A 16,808-nucleotide genomic window follows, 5' to 3' on the forward strand; every position below is an offset into this window, starting at 1 on the left:
ACGTCAATGTCCTACTCAGTCTGAGATATGCTGGGGGCAGCCCACAAGTGTCGCCATGCTTCCAGCGCCAACATAACATGCCCACAGCTTAGTAACCCTAACTTGTATGTCTTTGGGAGGAAACTGGTGCACCCAGAGGAAACCCATGCTGTCCTGGAGAGAATGTACAAACTCCTTACAGACTGCAGCAGGAATTGAATCCCGTTCTCACAGCTGGTACTGTAAAGTGATATGCGAGTCACTACTTTCGTCTCCTCAGTCTGCTGGTTACAGAGGTGCCAGGTGAAGTTATTTGGTGATCTCAGTCCATAGTTGGTCTGACCTTATCGTTGTGACACTGTTTTCTGATTTCTGAGTGGGAAGAATGCTGTTGTGGAGGATGAAATGTGACTGCCACAGTAGGTGGCAGACACTTTCAGATTGGGCTGCACATGACCTGTGGAGTTCCTGGTGCCAAATGTGGAGAGAGTATCAGCATCCCATTTCTCAGCACGTGTGTTTGCTTTTCTCCCCCAAAATATTACTAATATGAATGTACTGAATGTTATTGAAGCTTAAAAAGGAATAGATGCACCCAAGAAGGCAAAGTAAAGAAAATGATTTATGAAGAGAGAATGTAGACTGGTAGAGAGACAACAGTGTGAGAAAGTAAAATGTGAGGGACAATGACGAGGAAATTAACAAAACTGAAGAGCGAAGTGATACAGAAATGAATGCTATATCACACACAGCAGTGACTGTGTTTGCATTTTTCTGCGCAGTAGATTTCTAAGAGGATGATTAAGCCCTCAATAATTAGAGATTAGTTTCTAGAATATTCCAACTACCAGTTAAAAAAAAATCATGTATTGCCACTTTGCATAGTATTTTTTGAGAAAAAGTTCGGAATTGTTATCTGGTCAAATATATAATTAAAATAACATTGTTGTTTGGGTTTAGATTGAAGAACAACTGGACTGTCTGAAAACTGAATCACACAGCAAAACTGAACGATTGCTTAAGCAGCAAGAAGAGCGGTAATTCACTTTGTATCTTAATAGTTATTGGTATCTCTCAATACGTCTATACCCTCCTTTCTCTAGGGGAGTGATCTCAGCTTGACCCCTGCAACATGCATGGAAGCTCTCAGGTATAAAAGCATACTGCGCTGGGCAGCAACAATGAGCACTCAAAGCAAAGATTAAGAATCTAGCTTGTCATATTTTGGTCAAGTACATCAGATGCATAGATATCTATTGTGCCATTGGCTATAAGCATCTATAGCCAACAGGGCAATACCTCCAAATTACAACAGGAGATAGAAAATGCATGTCAAAAGAGCAATGTTAAAATAGTCATGGGGATTTCAATATGCAGAGAGATTTGGAAAATCAGGTTGGTGCTGGAATGCTTACGAGATGGCTTTTTAGAGCAGCTTGTGGTTGAGCCCACTAGGGGATCAGATATTCTGGATTGGGTGTTGTGCAATGAACCAGAATTGATTAGAGAGCTTACAGTAAAGGAACTCTTAGGAAGCAGTGATCATAATATGATGGAATTCACTGTGCAATTTGAGAGGGAGAAGCTGAAGTCATCAGAGGGGAGCTAGCCAGAATTGATTGGAAAAGAACACTGGCAGGGATGACAGCAGAGCAGCCATGGCTGGAATTTCTGGAAGCAATTTGGAAGGCACAGGACATGTACATCTCAAAGAGAAATAAGTATTCTAAAGGCAAGATGACACAACCATGGCTAACAAGAGAAGTCAAAGCCAAAATAAAAGTCAAAGAGAGTGCATATGAAGAGTAAAAGTTAGTGGAGAGTTAAAAGATTGGGAAGCTTTTAAAAACCAACAAAAGGCAACTAAAAACATCATTAAGAAGGTAAAGATGATAATTTCAAGCGTGTATAAGGGTTTGTCAAATCTTAAAACGCATTCAACTTCATACATTAAAACAAAATGGGTGAAGGAAGGAGGGATAATAATATCTGAGGAAGAATGGACAATAATATGGAGGTATCAATGGGAGTGTACCAGTTCACAGAAATGGAGGGAGATTGAGTGGAAAAACTTGATAAGATATTTTATTACACCCTGTCAGAAATCCCATTATGATAGTAACCTCCCTGTTTGCTGGAGAAATTGTGGAAATCAAAATACAAACCATTATCATATTTTCTGGGAAGGCCCCGTTATCAAAGACTATTGGAGTGGGATACACAATGCTCTACAAGACATCTTTAAATGTGAAATACCCTTAGAAAGTAAGACCATATATTTTGGGTATATACCTCAAGAATGGTTGAAAAGAGATAAATATTTAATGAATATACTGCTGGTGGCTGGTAAAAAGACCCTTACCAGGAAATGGTTATCACAGGAGAGCCCAACTTTGAATGTATGGATGGAAATTACAATAGACATTTACAAAATGGAGAAGATAACAGCATCTGTTAATCATAAGTTGGAACAATTTGATTCATACTGGGAAAAATGGTTTAACTACATAACACCTCATAGGCCTGAATTTATTCTCACAAGTCAATGAATATGTTGTAAAAAAAAATTACTCCCTACTTTGTACATAGTTTTCTTTTTTTGATTGTTCTTTCTTTCCTCTCCTTTCTATAAGTGTATACCTCAGTAGAGCTACTAGGACTTGATGTTTCAGTCCCTATGGTAAGTTGGCAGTCTCGATATTGGCAGTGGGTTTGGAGTGGTGACAAGGAGCGAGGGTAGGTACATCATCGGGGTCATCAGGTGGGCACCCTCCTTCTTTGACGTTTCGTTGATAAGCCCACGACATCTCCAGAGGGCTCAACGGTGCTACCTGGCGTCCCAGATACACCCCACTCAGTTCCACACCCTCCTGTCTTCATCTTGCAGCCCAGTTGTTGTCTTTCCTTTTAATCCAAATCCAATTGCTGCTTTCTTCTGCTGCATTTGACAAGGACTTGATTGCTTGTTGGAGGGAGTGACCCCTCACCCCCATCTTCTTCAATAGGCTGGTCGTAGATGTAGCAACGAATTCCCTGCATCCCACTTCTACAGGGAAAATCTTGGTCTTCCAGCCATTCTGGGCAGTTTCAGTTGCCAGTTCAGAGTACTTGGTCTTTTTCCTCTCATAAGCTTCTTCGACACCATCTTTCCATGGTACTGTCAATTCCACAACATATGCCAGCTTGGCTGTTGTGGACCACAGGACCATGTCTGGCTGGAGTGTTGTAGCTGCAATGTCTGGGGAAAACACAAGCTTTTTTTCCAAGTCCACGTCCATTTTCCAATCCCGAGCAACATCTTTTGATGCTTACATCTTTTGATGTTATATGGTGCTCTGGAGGTTGGCCTGCTGGTACAAATCGTGTAATGTGGACATTTCCTGCCGATGTTTGTGGGAGAGCATTTGTGGTGATTCACCTCTGTTCCAAGATTGATGCCAGCTGTCTGAGAACTTGGTTATGCTGCCAAATGTACCGCCCCTGGGTGAGGCTCGTGGTGCATCCTGTTAAAATGTGCCTTAGTGATCCAGGTATTTGACAAAGAGAGCAATTGGGGTCTTCTCCCCACCACTAGATAAATATTATGTGGAGATTTGTGACAAATGTGACTATATGATATATATAAGTACAGTATCTGAAATATATCTTATGCAAAGTTTTGTTTGATGGTTAACTTCAATAAAAAATAAATTACAAAAAAAGGTTAAAGGTGGAATATGAAAGTAAGCTAGCCAGTAACATTAAAGGGGATACCAAAAGTTTCTTCAAATAAAAAAAAGTGTAAAAGAGAGGCAAAAGTGGATATTAGACCACTGGAAAATAATGCTGGAGAGGTAGTAATGGGGGACAAGGAAATGATGGACTAACGGAATAAGTATTTTGCAGCAGTCTTCACTGTAAAAGACACTAGCATTTTGGTAGAAGTTCCAGGTGTCAGGGGTCATGAGGTTTGTGAAGTTATCTTAGAAAGGCTGTGCTGAAACTGGAGTGGGTTCAAAAAAGGTTCTTAAGAATGATTCCAGGATTGAATGGCTTGTCATGTTGAAGCGTGTTTGATGGTTCTGGGCCTGAATTCACTAGAATTCAGAAGAATGAGGGGTGACCTCATTGAAACCTACCGATGGAAAAAGGCCTTGATAGAGTGGACGTAGAGAGGTTGTTTCCTGTGGTGGGAGAGTCTAAGACCAGAGGACACAGCCTTGAAATTGAGGAGTGTCTTTTTAAAACAGAGATGAGGAGGAATTTCTTTAGCCAGAGAGTGATGAATCTGTGGAATTCTTTTCCAGGCAGCTACAGAGGTCAAGTCTTTATGTATATTTAAGGCAGAGGTTTGTAGATTCTTGATTGGTCAGGGCATGAAAGGATACAGAAGGCAGGAGATTGGGGCTGAGAGGAGAATTGGATCAGCCATGAAGAAATGGTAGATCAGATTTGATGGGCCAAATGGCCTAATTATGCTCCTATATCTTTTGGTCTTATCTGACTTTAATCTCATTGTCAAAGAGCAAATTTTTAACCTGTCAATGTACTTTCTTGTCATTTTGATTGTTTCCTGGGTATTGTTCTTCCGTCTGAGTAATGCACCATCCAGGACATATTCTATTGTCAGTGGGCTGTTCAGGTGTGCTGTTGCTAGCTCAACACCAGCTCTGTTAACCTCTTTACGTGATATTGCAATCTGAGCATTTTCAGCAGGAGCTTCACCACAGCAACTATAATTTTTTTCTTATTGCTCTATCCAAACTAGTGTTATCATAGCTTGTAAAAATTAAGGAGACTCCATTGCTGCTTTCATGTTTGCTTCCTCTGACTTTACTAGAGTTGGATATTTTCTGAACTTTCCATGCTCATTTTAGAATTCCAAACACAACAGGTTGTGAGCAAATTCCAAGGGTCAATGACCTCTGGTACAACATTTAAATGTTACACATACTCAGTTCTGATGGATGTCATTGACTTGAATGAAAAAGCAAGTGCTGAGTAACAGGAATAAGCAAGGATTAAACATTCCAGCTTGTTAGTTTTTCATATTCCTGTTGAGAAATAGAATCAGGTGTAATATCATGAAATTTGTTGTCTTTGCAGCAGTAGTACAATGTAATACATAATAATAGAAAAAAAATGTGGATTAGAGTATACATATTAAATAGTTAAAATAAATAAGTAATGCACGAAGTAGGTTATTTCTTCAGCAGTTTGATCGGGGCACAACTGCGCAAGCGCATGGACGTCAGCCAGTGAGAACAGCAAGAAGAGTTTAAAAGGAGACACCTTATAGAGTGGGCATCAGAGGAGCGGGTGTTGGAGCAGAGGGAGACAGAGTAGGAAGGCTTTGGCTCAACAGGGCTTCGGCATTACGGGGTCGAGGCCAGGTAGGGTATCTGTGTAGAATACAGACAAGAAGGTGTGTGAGGCCGGTGTTCTGTGCTCGGTGTCAGATGTGGGAAGTCCGGGAGACTCCCAGCCTCCCAGATGGCGACATCTGCGCCAGGTACGTTGAACTGCAGCTCCTTACAGACCAGGTTAGGGAACTGGAGATGTAGCTTGATGACCTTCGTCTGGTCAGGGAAAGTGAGGAGGTGACAGAGAGGAGCTATAGGCAGGTAGTCACATTGGGGCCTGGGGAGACAGATAAGTGGTTAACAGTCAGGAGAGAGAAGGGCAGGCTAGAGAGTACCCCTGTGGCTGTCCCCTTAACAATAAGTACTCCTGTTTGAGTACTGTTGGAGGAGACAGCCTACCTGGGGGAAGCAACAGTGGCTGTGTCTCTGGCACAGAGTCTAGCCCTGTGGCTCAGAAGGGTAGGGAAAGGAAGCGGATGGCAGCAGTGATAGGGGACTGTATAGTTAGGGGGTCAGACAGGCAATTCTGTGGACGCAGGAAAGAAGCACGGATGGTAGTTTGCCTCCCAGGCGCCAGGGTCTGGGATGTTTCTGATCGCATCCATGATATCCTGCAGTGGGAGGGAGAACAGCCAGAGGTCGTGGTACATATTGGTACCAACGACATAGGTAGGAAAAGGGAAGAGGTCCTGAAAACAGACTACAGGGAGTTAGGAAGGAAGTTGAGAAGCAGGACCACAGAGGTAGTCATCTTGGGATTACTGCCTGTGCCATGCGACAGTGAGTATAGGAATAGAGTGAGGTGGAGGATAAATGCGTGGCTGAGGGATTGGAGCAGGGGGCAGGGATTCAGATTTCTGGATCATTGGGACCTCTTTTGGGGCAGGTGTGACCTATACAAAAAGGACGGTGTACACCTGAATCCTAGGGGTACCAATATTTTGGCGGGAAGGTTTGCTACGTCTATTGGGGAGAGTTTAAACTAGGATTGCTGGGGGGTCGAAACCAAACTGAAGAGACTGGGGAAGAGGCGGTTGGCTTACAAATAGAGAAAGCTTGTAGACAGTGCGAGAGGGAGGATGAGCAGGTGATAGAGAAGGGACGTGATCGGACTGATGGTTTGAGATGTGTCTATTTTAATGCAAGTAGTATTATGAACATAGTGGTTGAGCTTAGTGTGTGGATCAGTACTTGGAGCTATAATGTTGTGGCCATTACAGAGACTTGTATTGCTCAGGGGCAGGAATGGCTATTTCAAGTGCCAGGCTTTAGATGTTTCAGAAAGGACAGGGAGGGAGGCAAAAGAGGTGAGGGTGTCGCACTGTTGATCAGAAATAGTGTCATGGCTGCAGAAAAGGAGGAAGGCATGGAGGGATTGTCTACGGAGTCTCTGTGGGTGGAAGTTAGGAACAGGAAGGGGTCAATAACTCTACTGGGTGTTTTTTTATAGACCACCCAATAGTAACAGGGATATCGAGGAGCAGCTAGGGAGATAGATTCTGGAAAGGTGTAATAATAACAGGGTTGTCATGGTGGGAGATTTTAATTTCCCAAATATCGATTGGTATGTCCCTAGAGCGAGGGGTTTAGATGGGGTGGAGTTTGTTAGGTGTGTTCAAGAAGGTTTCTTGACACAATATGTAGAGCAGAGGCTGTACTTGATCTGATATTGGGAAATGAACCTGGTCAGGTGTCAGATCTCTTAGTGGAAGAGCATTTTGGAGATAGTGATCACAATTCTATCTCCTTTACCATAGCATTGGAGACGGATAGGAACAGACAAGTTAGGAAAGCGTTTAATTGGAGTAAGGGGAAATATGAGACTATCAGGCAGGAACTTGGAAGCATAAATTGGGAACAGAAGTTCTCAGGGAAATGTACAGAATGTGGCAAATGTTCAGGGGATACTTGCGTGGAATTCTGCATAGGTACGTTCCAATGAGACAGGGAAAGGATGGTAGGGTACAGGAATCCAGTCAAGAAGAAAAGAAGAGCTTACGAAAGGTTAAGAAAAAACTAGGTAATGATAGAGATCTAGAAGATTATAAGGCTAGCAGGAAGGAGCTTAAGAAATAAATTTAGAGAGCCAGAAGGGGCAATGAGAAGGCCTTGGCAGGCAGGATTAAGGAAAACCCCAAGGCATTCTACAAGTACGTGAAGAGCAAGAGGATAAGACATGAGAGAATAGGATCAATCAAGTGTGACAGTGGAAAAGTGTGTATGGAACCAGAGGAGATAGCAGAGGTACTTAATGAGTACTTTGCTTCAGTATTCATGACGGAAAGGGATCTTGGCGATTGTAGGGATGACTTACAATGGACTGAAAAGCTTGAGCATGTAGATATTAAGAAAGAGCTTTTGGAAAGCATCAAGTTGTATAAGTCACCGAGACTAGACGAGATGTACTCCAGGCTACTGTAGGAGGAGATTGTTGAGCCTCTGGCAATGATCTTTGCATCATCAATGGACATGGGAGAGGTTCCGGAGGATTGGAGGGTTGCTCTAGCCTCCCCCTAGCTCTAAGTGCACACTTTGTCAAGCTCTGAGAGACTTATCCATCCTAATTTGCCTCAAGGCAGCAAGCACCTCCTCTTCTCTAACCCAGATACGATCCATGGCCTCACTGCTTTTTTGCCTCAATTCTATAGACTCTGTGTCTGTCTCCCAAGTAAATACAGATGCAAAATTTTCAATTAAGATCTCCCGCATATCTTTTGGCTCCATGCATAGATTGCTTAACTTCAAGAGGACTAATCTTGTCCCTTTGCCCCTTACTATCATTTTGCACTTAATATAGCTGTCGATGGCCTTGAGAATCTCCTTCTCCACAATTGTCTTGAAACTAATGGAGTTATGATCATAGTGTTCCCCTTCGAACACTCTGTCACCTGCCTTTTCCCATTCCCTAATAGGAGATCCAATATCACACGCTCTGGCTGGGACCTCCATATATTGATGAAGGGAATGTTCCTGAACACATCTGTCTGTGTCTCAGCCTCAGTCAATATGTGGAAAGTTAAAATTACCTGCTATCACAACCTTATTTTCCTTGCAACAGTCTGCAATCTTTCTACAAATTTGGTTCTCTTAACTGCCACTGACTATTGGGTGGTCCATAAAATAATTGCATTAACGTGGTCATCCCTTTGTTATTCCTCAGGTTCACTCATATCGGTTCAGTAGACAAACTCTGCAATATGTCCTGTCTGAGCATTGCTGTGATATTTTCTCTGATTAATAATGCCACAACTCCCCCTCTGTTGTGTCTAAAACAATGGAACCCTGCACATCCAGCTGCCATTCCTGTCCACCCCCCTGCAAGTAAATCTCACGAATGGCTACAATCTCATAATTTCACATGCTGATCCATGCTGTAAGCTTATTTACCTTACCGTACTCCTTGTATTGAAATATACACAGCTCAGAACATTAGTACCACCATGCTCAACTTTTTGATTCCTGTCTTTGTATGTAGGCTTCATATCTACCTTCCTCACAACCAGTCCACAGCTACTCTAGTTTAAACCCCCAGGAATAACACCCACAAACCTTCCCATAAGGGTATAGGTCCCCCTCCAGTTCAGGTGAAAACCGTTCTGTTTGTACAGATCCCACTTTCCCTGGATAAGGGCTCAATGATACAAAAATATGAAGCCCTCCCTCCTATACCATAACCTTTAGCCATGTGTTAAACTGTATTATCTTCCTCTTTGTAGCCTCACTACCATGTGGCACATCCTAACAATCCTGAGATCACCTCCTTGGAGATTAGCTGGTTTTCTAATGTATTTGAACTTGGTTCCTAATTTCCCGAGCTCACTTTGCAAGACGTCATTGCCTTTCCTGCCTACGTTATTAGTACTGACATGCAACATAACCCCTGGCTGCTCACCTTCCCCTTGAAAAATGCTATGGAATTGATCTGAGATTTCCTGATCCTGGTGTCTGGGAGACAACATACCATCTAGGAACTGCATTGTCATCCATCTTTACCACCTGTCTGTTCCCCTAACCAATGAATGTCCTATCACTACTGCTCACCTCTTCTCCCCTTTCTCTTCTGAGTCACAGAGCCAGACTTGGTGCCTGAGATCTGACTGCTGTGACTTTCCACTGCTGGATCGTTTTCCCCTCTCCTCAATAATATGCAAAACAATGTACTTGTTATTGAGGGGAATGGCCACAGGGATACCCTGCACTGGCTTTAAATTTTCACCTAGAAATTCCAGTTCTCACCCAAAAGGGTCTGGTGGCATGGTGTGGAAATGGTCGAATAATGACTGGTTTGGTTGTTGTCCACTGTATGGTTCATTTGCAATAAAGGCCTGCAGCTGATATTAGAGGAATCAGAGGTGATGGAAGGAATGGATATTTTTACCTGAGAAATAGGTGGGAAAAAACTGGGACTTTGCTTAGGGATTAGGGCAATGCCTCAATGAGGGAGAAACATCCTTCCCTGTGGAAGGAACTTCCACTGCATTTGGGCATTGAGGAAGGATTCAAGTTGGAACTCAGATTGGGGATTTTGGGAGTGGAGCATTAGTGCAGTGCTAGGTAGGATTTAAAGACACAAGTCTTATCTTGCAGGCCTCTCAGTTCCGTACAGCACAGTTAGGAGGGAGTGTCTTATAATGGGCCATTTTGAACAGTATACTTCATGTTTCCTTGCATCGCTCCATGATTCCCTGCATTGCATTGCAAGAGAATCAATGTCATCCTTCGTGGCCCTGGAACAGAAATCACATCAAGCTGACAAGGATGACCTGTCCCATGAAGCAACCTGTCGTATTCCATGATTCTTGTGTTCTGAGTGGGAATGGTTGCAGATGTAATTCACTTCAGGTCAAATCAGTTTTCAGACACAGCTCTTAATATGAGATTCCAGGTGGGTCATAAATGATTAAGGAAAATGCAGAGGTATTAAACAAATATTTGTGCCTACTGTATCTTCACCTTAAAGGACATTAGATTAGATTATGAAGACACTCAGTGCTCGTTGATTGTCATTTAGAAATGCGTGCATGCATCAAGAAATGATACAATGTTCCTCCAGAGTTATGTCACAAAAAAAAGGACAAACCAAAGACTAACACTGACAAGACCACATGGTTATAACATATAGTTACAGCAGTGCAAAACAATACCATAATTTGATAAAGAGCAGACCATGGGAACGGTTAAAAAAAAGTCTCAAAGTTCCGATCGACTCCCGATAGTCCCCGATAGCAGGTGGCAGAAGTAAGAAACTCTCTCTGCCATAAACCTCCAGGCACCGACAACTGTTGATGCATTGGAAGCACCCAACCACAGCTGACACTGAGTCCGTCCAAAAACTTCGAGCCTCCGACCAGCCCTTCAACACCGAGCACTGAGCACCATCCCTGCCAAGCGCTTCGACTCCATCCCGGCCGCCAAGCAACAAGCAAAGCCGAGGACTCGGGGCCTTCCCCTCCGGAGATCTTGGATCACACAGTAACAGCAGCAGCAAAAAAGGCATTTCAGAAGTTTCTCCAGATGTTCCTCCGTTCTCTCATGTCTGTCTCCATCAAATCAGGATTGTGCACGGCACCCTACTTGACAGATTACATATATCATTCACTGGAGTGGCCGCGTAAGCTACGTCGCGCCGCCATCTTCTCCTCCTCCTCTGACAAAATAGTTCAGATCCGTTGGTTCACCTGGATCTAAATGAGAGTGAGGGTTTGACAGTGATTAATTTAAAGAGAAATTAATTTGGCCATTAGCAGACAAATCCCTTCAACAGTGTGATCTATGTCTTTGCATTTGGGAGGAGGTGGTGTTTTATTTATTTTCCAGCATTTGCAATATTTTGGAATGAATTCCATAGAGGGGTAAGAAGAAAATGTTCATTAGATGCAGGGATAAGGGGGAAAGACAGGATTATTGAGCTAGTGATATAAAATATTTGAAATTTCAGAAGGTACTTGATAAGATTATTATACAAGAATGGGGCTTTTACAATGAAGGGTAGTTAACAGGCTGAAAGCAATAGGAATAAGTAGATAAGTTTCAGAATGGCAGGGTGCAACAGTGGAAATCCAACAGGATCAGCGCTTGAATTTCAGTTATTTAAAGTTTGAAAGGACTGAGTACAATTTTTCCAGGTTTGCGTTGCTTACTACATCAGCTATTACATAACAAGTTGGGGAAACTGAACTGCAGGCACGTGTGAGATAATCCAGACTGGAGAGAAGAAAGAAAAATAAAGATTATTTACATGTGAGTGCTAGTAAGTCATGATACTCTGAGAAAAAAACTTCCACATGAATCACATGCAGTTACATGATAATTAGGAAGTCAAATATGTTGTTTATTGTTAAGATATTAGGGCAAAAGGATAACAATCTTGCTAAAATTATTATGTAAGCTCTTGGTGAGAGCATACCTGAAGCAATATGTACCCAATGAAGCATATACTTACTGGGAAGATGTGCTAAAAGGTTCAGTGAACTATCTTCTAGGATGAGAGAAGTGTCCTATGGGGAAACATGAAATAGACCAAGCCAATATTCCCCAAAGTCTTGAAGAATAAAATTTGACATCTTTTAAATTCTTGACTATGGATGCAACACGATAATTTCCCGTCAGTTCGAAGGAAGCCTAATAGTCATTTAGTACAGGGATGATAGAAAACCTGTTTATTCAGAGGACTGTCAATCATTGGAACTCTTTGCCTTATAAAGCTCGGCTGGTGGGACATTTCAGACTAAGATAGTAGATTTTTCAATATTCTGGGGCTAATGTGGGAAAGTGAAATTGATGAAGCATTTCAGCCATGGTCTTCGTGATTGGCAGACCAGGCTCAAATAGCCTTTTGGTTGACTCCAGCTTTCATTTCTTAAGCTCTTCTATCCTTATGATTCATCTATAACATTCCATGTTTCATATTCAAGGTTTTTCCTTGCAGTTGGTTATTACTTGTACACAAAATATTCACTCATTCCCAATGGCAAACTTTTCACTTTGAGGTAAACAGCAACAATTAAAGTTACCAATATAGTACCAACTGGTAAATCCATCTTGTTTGATGTAGGTGCCCTTGTTGAGAGGCTGGAACCAAGAGTTTGTCTTCTTTAATCAGATTGTAGATGGATGTTGAATTCCATACAAAGTCAGTAAAGCTGAACTTGAGATTACAGTTCATGAAACTTTCCTGTAGGAGACATAATTCCTATAAAGACAGCTTGAAAGTTTCACCTGTTTGGGGAGACTTGAAATCTGTGAGCTTGCATGTCTGTGGAGTAAGAAGCCTGAAGTGCATCATTAGCACAATGAGTGAGGTCATCAATAGTGGATTGTTGCAGTAGCTGAGCAGTTTGTGCACAGACCTGTTACTTCAGCCATCACTAACAATGACTTAAGGTTGGTAAACTTCATTATAATTTTGTGCTACTTGTTAGTAAATAAATTTAACTTGTGAGTGTTATAGGGCAGCTCTTATCTCGGCATCCAAGTCTTCAGGTTATTTCTTATTTTCCATATACTTTAGAAGTAACCTTCAGGGTTCTGAGGATTGGGACACTGGGGGCTGAATTCTTGTTACCATTGAAGTTTTGGCTTCAGCGGTTAACGATGAATGATTGTTGTTCTGATTGCAGGGTGGAATGCAGTGATGTCACACACATGGATTGGGTTTAGGAAAAGAGTTCTGTAAAGTTGCTTATTTGGACGGTCATACGTGGCATCATCTCACAGTTTGCAGATGACACAGAAATATAGTAAACGTTGGCAAGGAAAGTTTCAGACATCGAGCCCATAATGTGACGGATGAAATTTGGTATAGTAAAGTAATGTGATTACATTTTAGTAGCAAGGGCAAGAACAGACAATATAAAATAAGCCTCTCTACATGGGAGGAAAATGTGAAAACTCTGTTTTACTATTTTGGTACCTGTTTGGAGTATTGTGTACATTTCTGGTCACCTACCTGCGGAGAAGATATCAATAAGCTTGAAGGAGTACAGGGAAAATTTACAAGGATTCCCAAGGCTTATGGACCTAAATTATAGGGAAAGGCTGAATAGTTTAGGACTTTATTCCCTGGAAGGTAGGAAAATGGCGAGAGTTCTTATAGACGTATACAAAACTATGAGGGATACAGGTGGGCCATCGGTTGGGTGAGAATAGAACTAGATGTAATAGGTTTCAGATGAAAGGTGAAATATTTAACGGGAATCTCAGGAGAAACCTCTGAGAGGCTGATGTGAGTGTTGAATGAGCTGCCAGTGGAATTGGTAGTTGTGGGTTCCATTGTAATATCTAAAAGAAATTTGAATAGGTATATGGATGAGAGGGCTTTGGAGGGATATGGTCTGGATGTAGGCAGAAGATCAGGTTGGCAAGCACTAGATGACCCAAAGGGCCTGTTTTTCTGCTGTAACATTCTATGACTATAAGAGGCACAAAAACCAGGCTTTTATGCTGTGCTTTCTGAAAACATTAGGGAGGGAGGAGAAGATGGCAGCGCGACGCAGTGCGCGCGGCCTTTCTGAATGAATATCGATATGTGTAACTAGGGGGCCGTGCATCAATCCGGATTTGATGGGGACAGCCGTGAGAAAGTGCAGAGGAACATCTGGAGTAACTTCTGAAATGCCTGCTTCGCTGCCGCTGCTACTGTGCAATCGAGAATCTCCGGAGAAGGCCCCAAATCCTTGGCTTTGCGTATTGCCTGTTGCCAGGGGGGTTGAAATGCTCGGCAGTGATGGTGCCTGGTGTCGAATAGGTGGTCGGAGGCTCGGAGTTTTTCGGACGGATTCGGAGTCGGACTGTGGTCAGATGCTTCCGGGATGCTGCATCAGCAAGTTGGCGGCGCTGGAGGTTTACCGTCTGCGTGAGATGATGGGACTTTCAAGTGACTCTGAGACTTTTACTGTGCCATGGTCTGTTCTTATCAAATTACGGTATTGCTTTGCACTGTAGTAACTATATGTTATAATTATGTGGTTTTTGTTAGTTTTTAAGTCAGTTTGTCAGGTGTTTTCGTGATATCATTCTGGAAAAACATTTTTATCATTTACTAATGCATGCATTACTAAATGACAATAAAAGGGGACTGCGTGCCCTCATAATCATAATAATCATTATCATAAACACTAGTTAACACCCAGCTAGAGAATTGTGGTTGAATAATAGATTAGTGAAGGATGCCATAGACTTGCAGAGGGTATAAAGGAGATTTGCTAGTATTTCAGTTATGTGGAGAATTAAAGAAACTTGGGCTATTATCCTAGAGCAGAACTGGTTAAGAGGATATATGACAAAGGTGTTCAAAATCATAGAAGTTTTGACAGTAAATCATAATCAGGTTTATTATCACTGACATGCGTTGTGAAATTTGTTATCTTGAGGCAGCAGTACAGTGCAATAAATTTTACAAAATACTATACACTACAGTGTGAAATATTAAAAAAATTAAATGAGTAGTGCACAAAGAGAGCAAAGTAATGACGTGGTGTTCATGGGAACGTGGACCATTCAGAAATCTGGGTGATAGAGGGGAAGAAATTGTTCCTAAAATGTCGAGTGCGTGTCTTCCTCCTTGATGGTAGTAATGAGAAAAGGGCATGTCCTGGATGCCTAGATGGTGAGTCTCCTTAATGATGGATGTTGTCATCTTGAGGCATCACCTTTTGAAGATGTCCTTGATGGCGGGGACTGGTGCCCATGATGGAGAGGGCTGAGTTTACAACCCTCTGCAGCTTTTTTGGATCTTGTGCATTGGCACCATCATGTCATACAGTGATATAACCAGTCAGAATGCTCACCACCAAAGATCTATAGAAATTTGCTAACGTCTTCGGTGACATACCAAATCTCCTCAAACTTCTAATGAAATATAGCCTTTGCCATGCTTTCTTTGTAATTGCATCAATATGTTGGGCCCAGGTTAGATCTTCAGAGATGTTGACATTCAGAAACTTGAAACAGCTTACTCTTTCTACTGCTTTGATGAGGATGAGTTTCCTTGACTTCTGTCGACAGTTGATTGCTTGGTTTTACTAACGTTGAGTACAAAGTTGTTGCAACACCACTCAATCAGCTCATCTTTCTCACCACTGTACGCCCGGCATCATCTTTTGAGATTCTACAAGTAACAAATTTATAGAAGGCACTTGAGCTGACAGTTTGCTGGCAGAAGAGACAGTGGGAAAAGAATTAAGGCAATTGTCCAAAGGACAAAGATAGTAAAATACCAAAATATTCCAAGTGTTTCCTAAAAGTATCATCAAAAAACAAATACAAAATCAGAGAAAGATACTTTAAAGTGGGTTCCAAACAAGGGTTCTTGAAGAAGAAGACTGAAGGCGCATAGCATGGACACTTCACCATGGAATTTCAGAATTTAGGGTATTGTGAACAGAAGGTGGAGTAAAATTGGGAGTGGACAGGAGACTGAGTTGGAGGAATGTATCTCTGAAAACTATAAGGAGGGAAGAGACTTACAGAGTTGCTAATGCAGGGATTTGACAAAAGGCTGAGAATGTTAAAGTAGTTTACTGTAGGTAGCAAGAGTAGAAAGAATATAAAGAACATAGAGACGTAACATTCTGTTCTGCAACACTGGAGTTGAACCTGTGCTGGTAGCAAGTTCCTTGGTAGAGTCAGATTTAGCCTTCAATAGGACATTCTTTACCAACCTACCATTGTGTCTGAAATGTCACGTGTTTCCTTTGAGGTTGGAAAGTAGCGTTTTAGAACATAGAACATTACAGCACAGTACAGGTCCTTCGGTCCACAATGTTGTGCTGACCTTTTAACCTCCTCTAAGATCTATCTAATTCTTCCCTCCTACATAAACAACCCTCCATTTTTTTTTATTATCTTTGCACTTATCTAAGAGTTTCTTAAATGCCCCGAATGTATCTGCCCCTTTCACCACCCTGGCAGAGCATTCCACTCACCCACCACTCTGTGTAAACTATATACCCCTGACATCTCCCATATACTTTCCTCCATTCACCTAAAAATTATGCCTCCTTGTATTAGCCTTTTTCACTCTGGGAAAAAGTCTCTGGCTATCCACTCTATCTATGCCTCTTATCAGCTTGTACACCTCTACAGGGGACCCCCGCTTTTCGAGCGTTCGCTTTACGAAACCTCACTGTTACGAAAGACCTACATTAGTTACCTGTTTTCACTAACAGAAGGTGTTTTCACTGTTACGAAAAAAGGAGCGCGCGATAAAAGGCAGCGTGTGCCTCGAGCAGCCAAGCTCCTCCCCCAGTACTGCATTCTAGCCGGCATTTCTTAAACACGTGCCTGTGAGCAGCCGTTAGCAAGATGAGTTCTAAGTTATCGGAAAAGCCTAAAAGAGCTCGTAAGGGTGTTAGACTTAGCCTAAAACTAGACATAATTAAACATTTCGATCATGGTGAACAAAGTGAGTATGGCTTGTGGAAGTTGATGAAGATGATGTTGAAGAGATTTTGGCATCCCATGACCAAGAACTGATGGATGAAGAGC

The 16,808-nt window shown here is 42.1% G+C and overlaps 1 protein-coding gene across 1 annotated transcript in view; it reads left to right on the forward strand.

Moving 5' to 3' along the window:
* LOC134344153 (coiled-coil domain-containing protein 158-like) overlaps positions 1 to 16,808 on the forward strand; it is a 163,438-nt gene that overhangs the window by 54,732 nt on the left and 91,898 nt on the right. Inside the window, exon 8 of the mRNA XM_063043481.1 lies at positions 940 to 1,016. Coding sequence (XP_062899551.1) covers positions 940 to 1,016 — 77 coding nt within the window. The remainder of the gene's footprint in view (positions 1 to 939; positions 1,017 to 16,808) is intronic.

Source organism: Mobula hypostoma, chromosome 3 (genome assembly GCF_963921235.1).
Source record: "Mobula hypostoma chromosome 3, sMobHyp1.1, whole genome shotgun sequence".
In the NCBI taxonomy this organism is placed as follows: Eukaryota; Metazoa; Chordata; class Chondrichthyes; order Myliobatiformes; family Myliobatidae; genus Mobula; species Mobula hypostoma.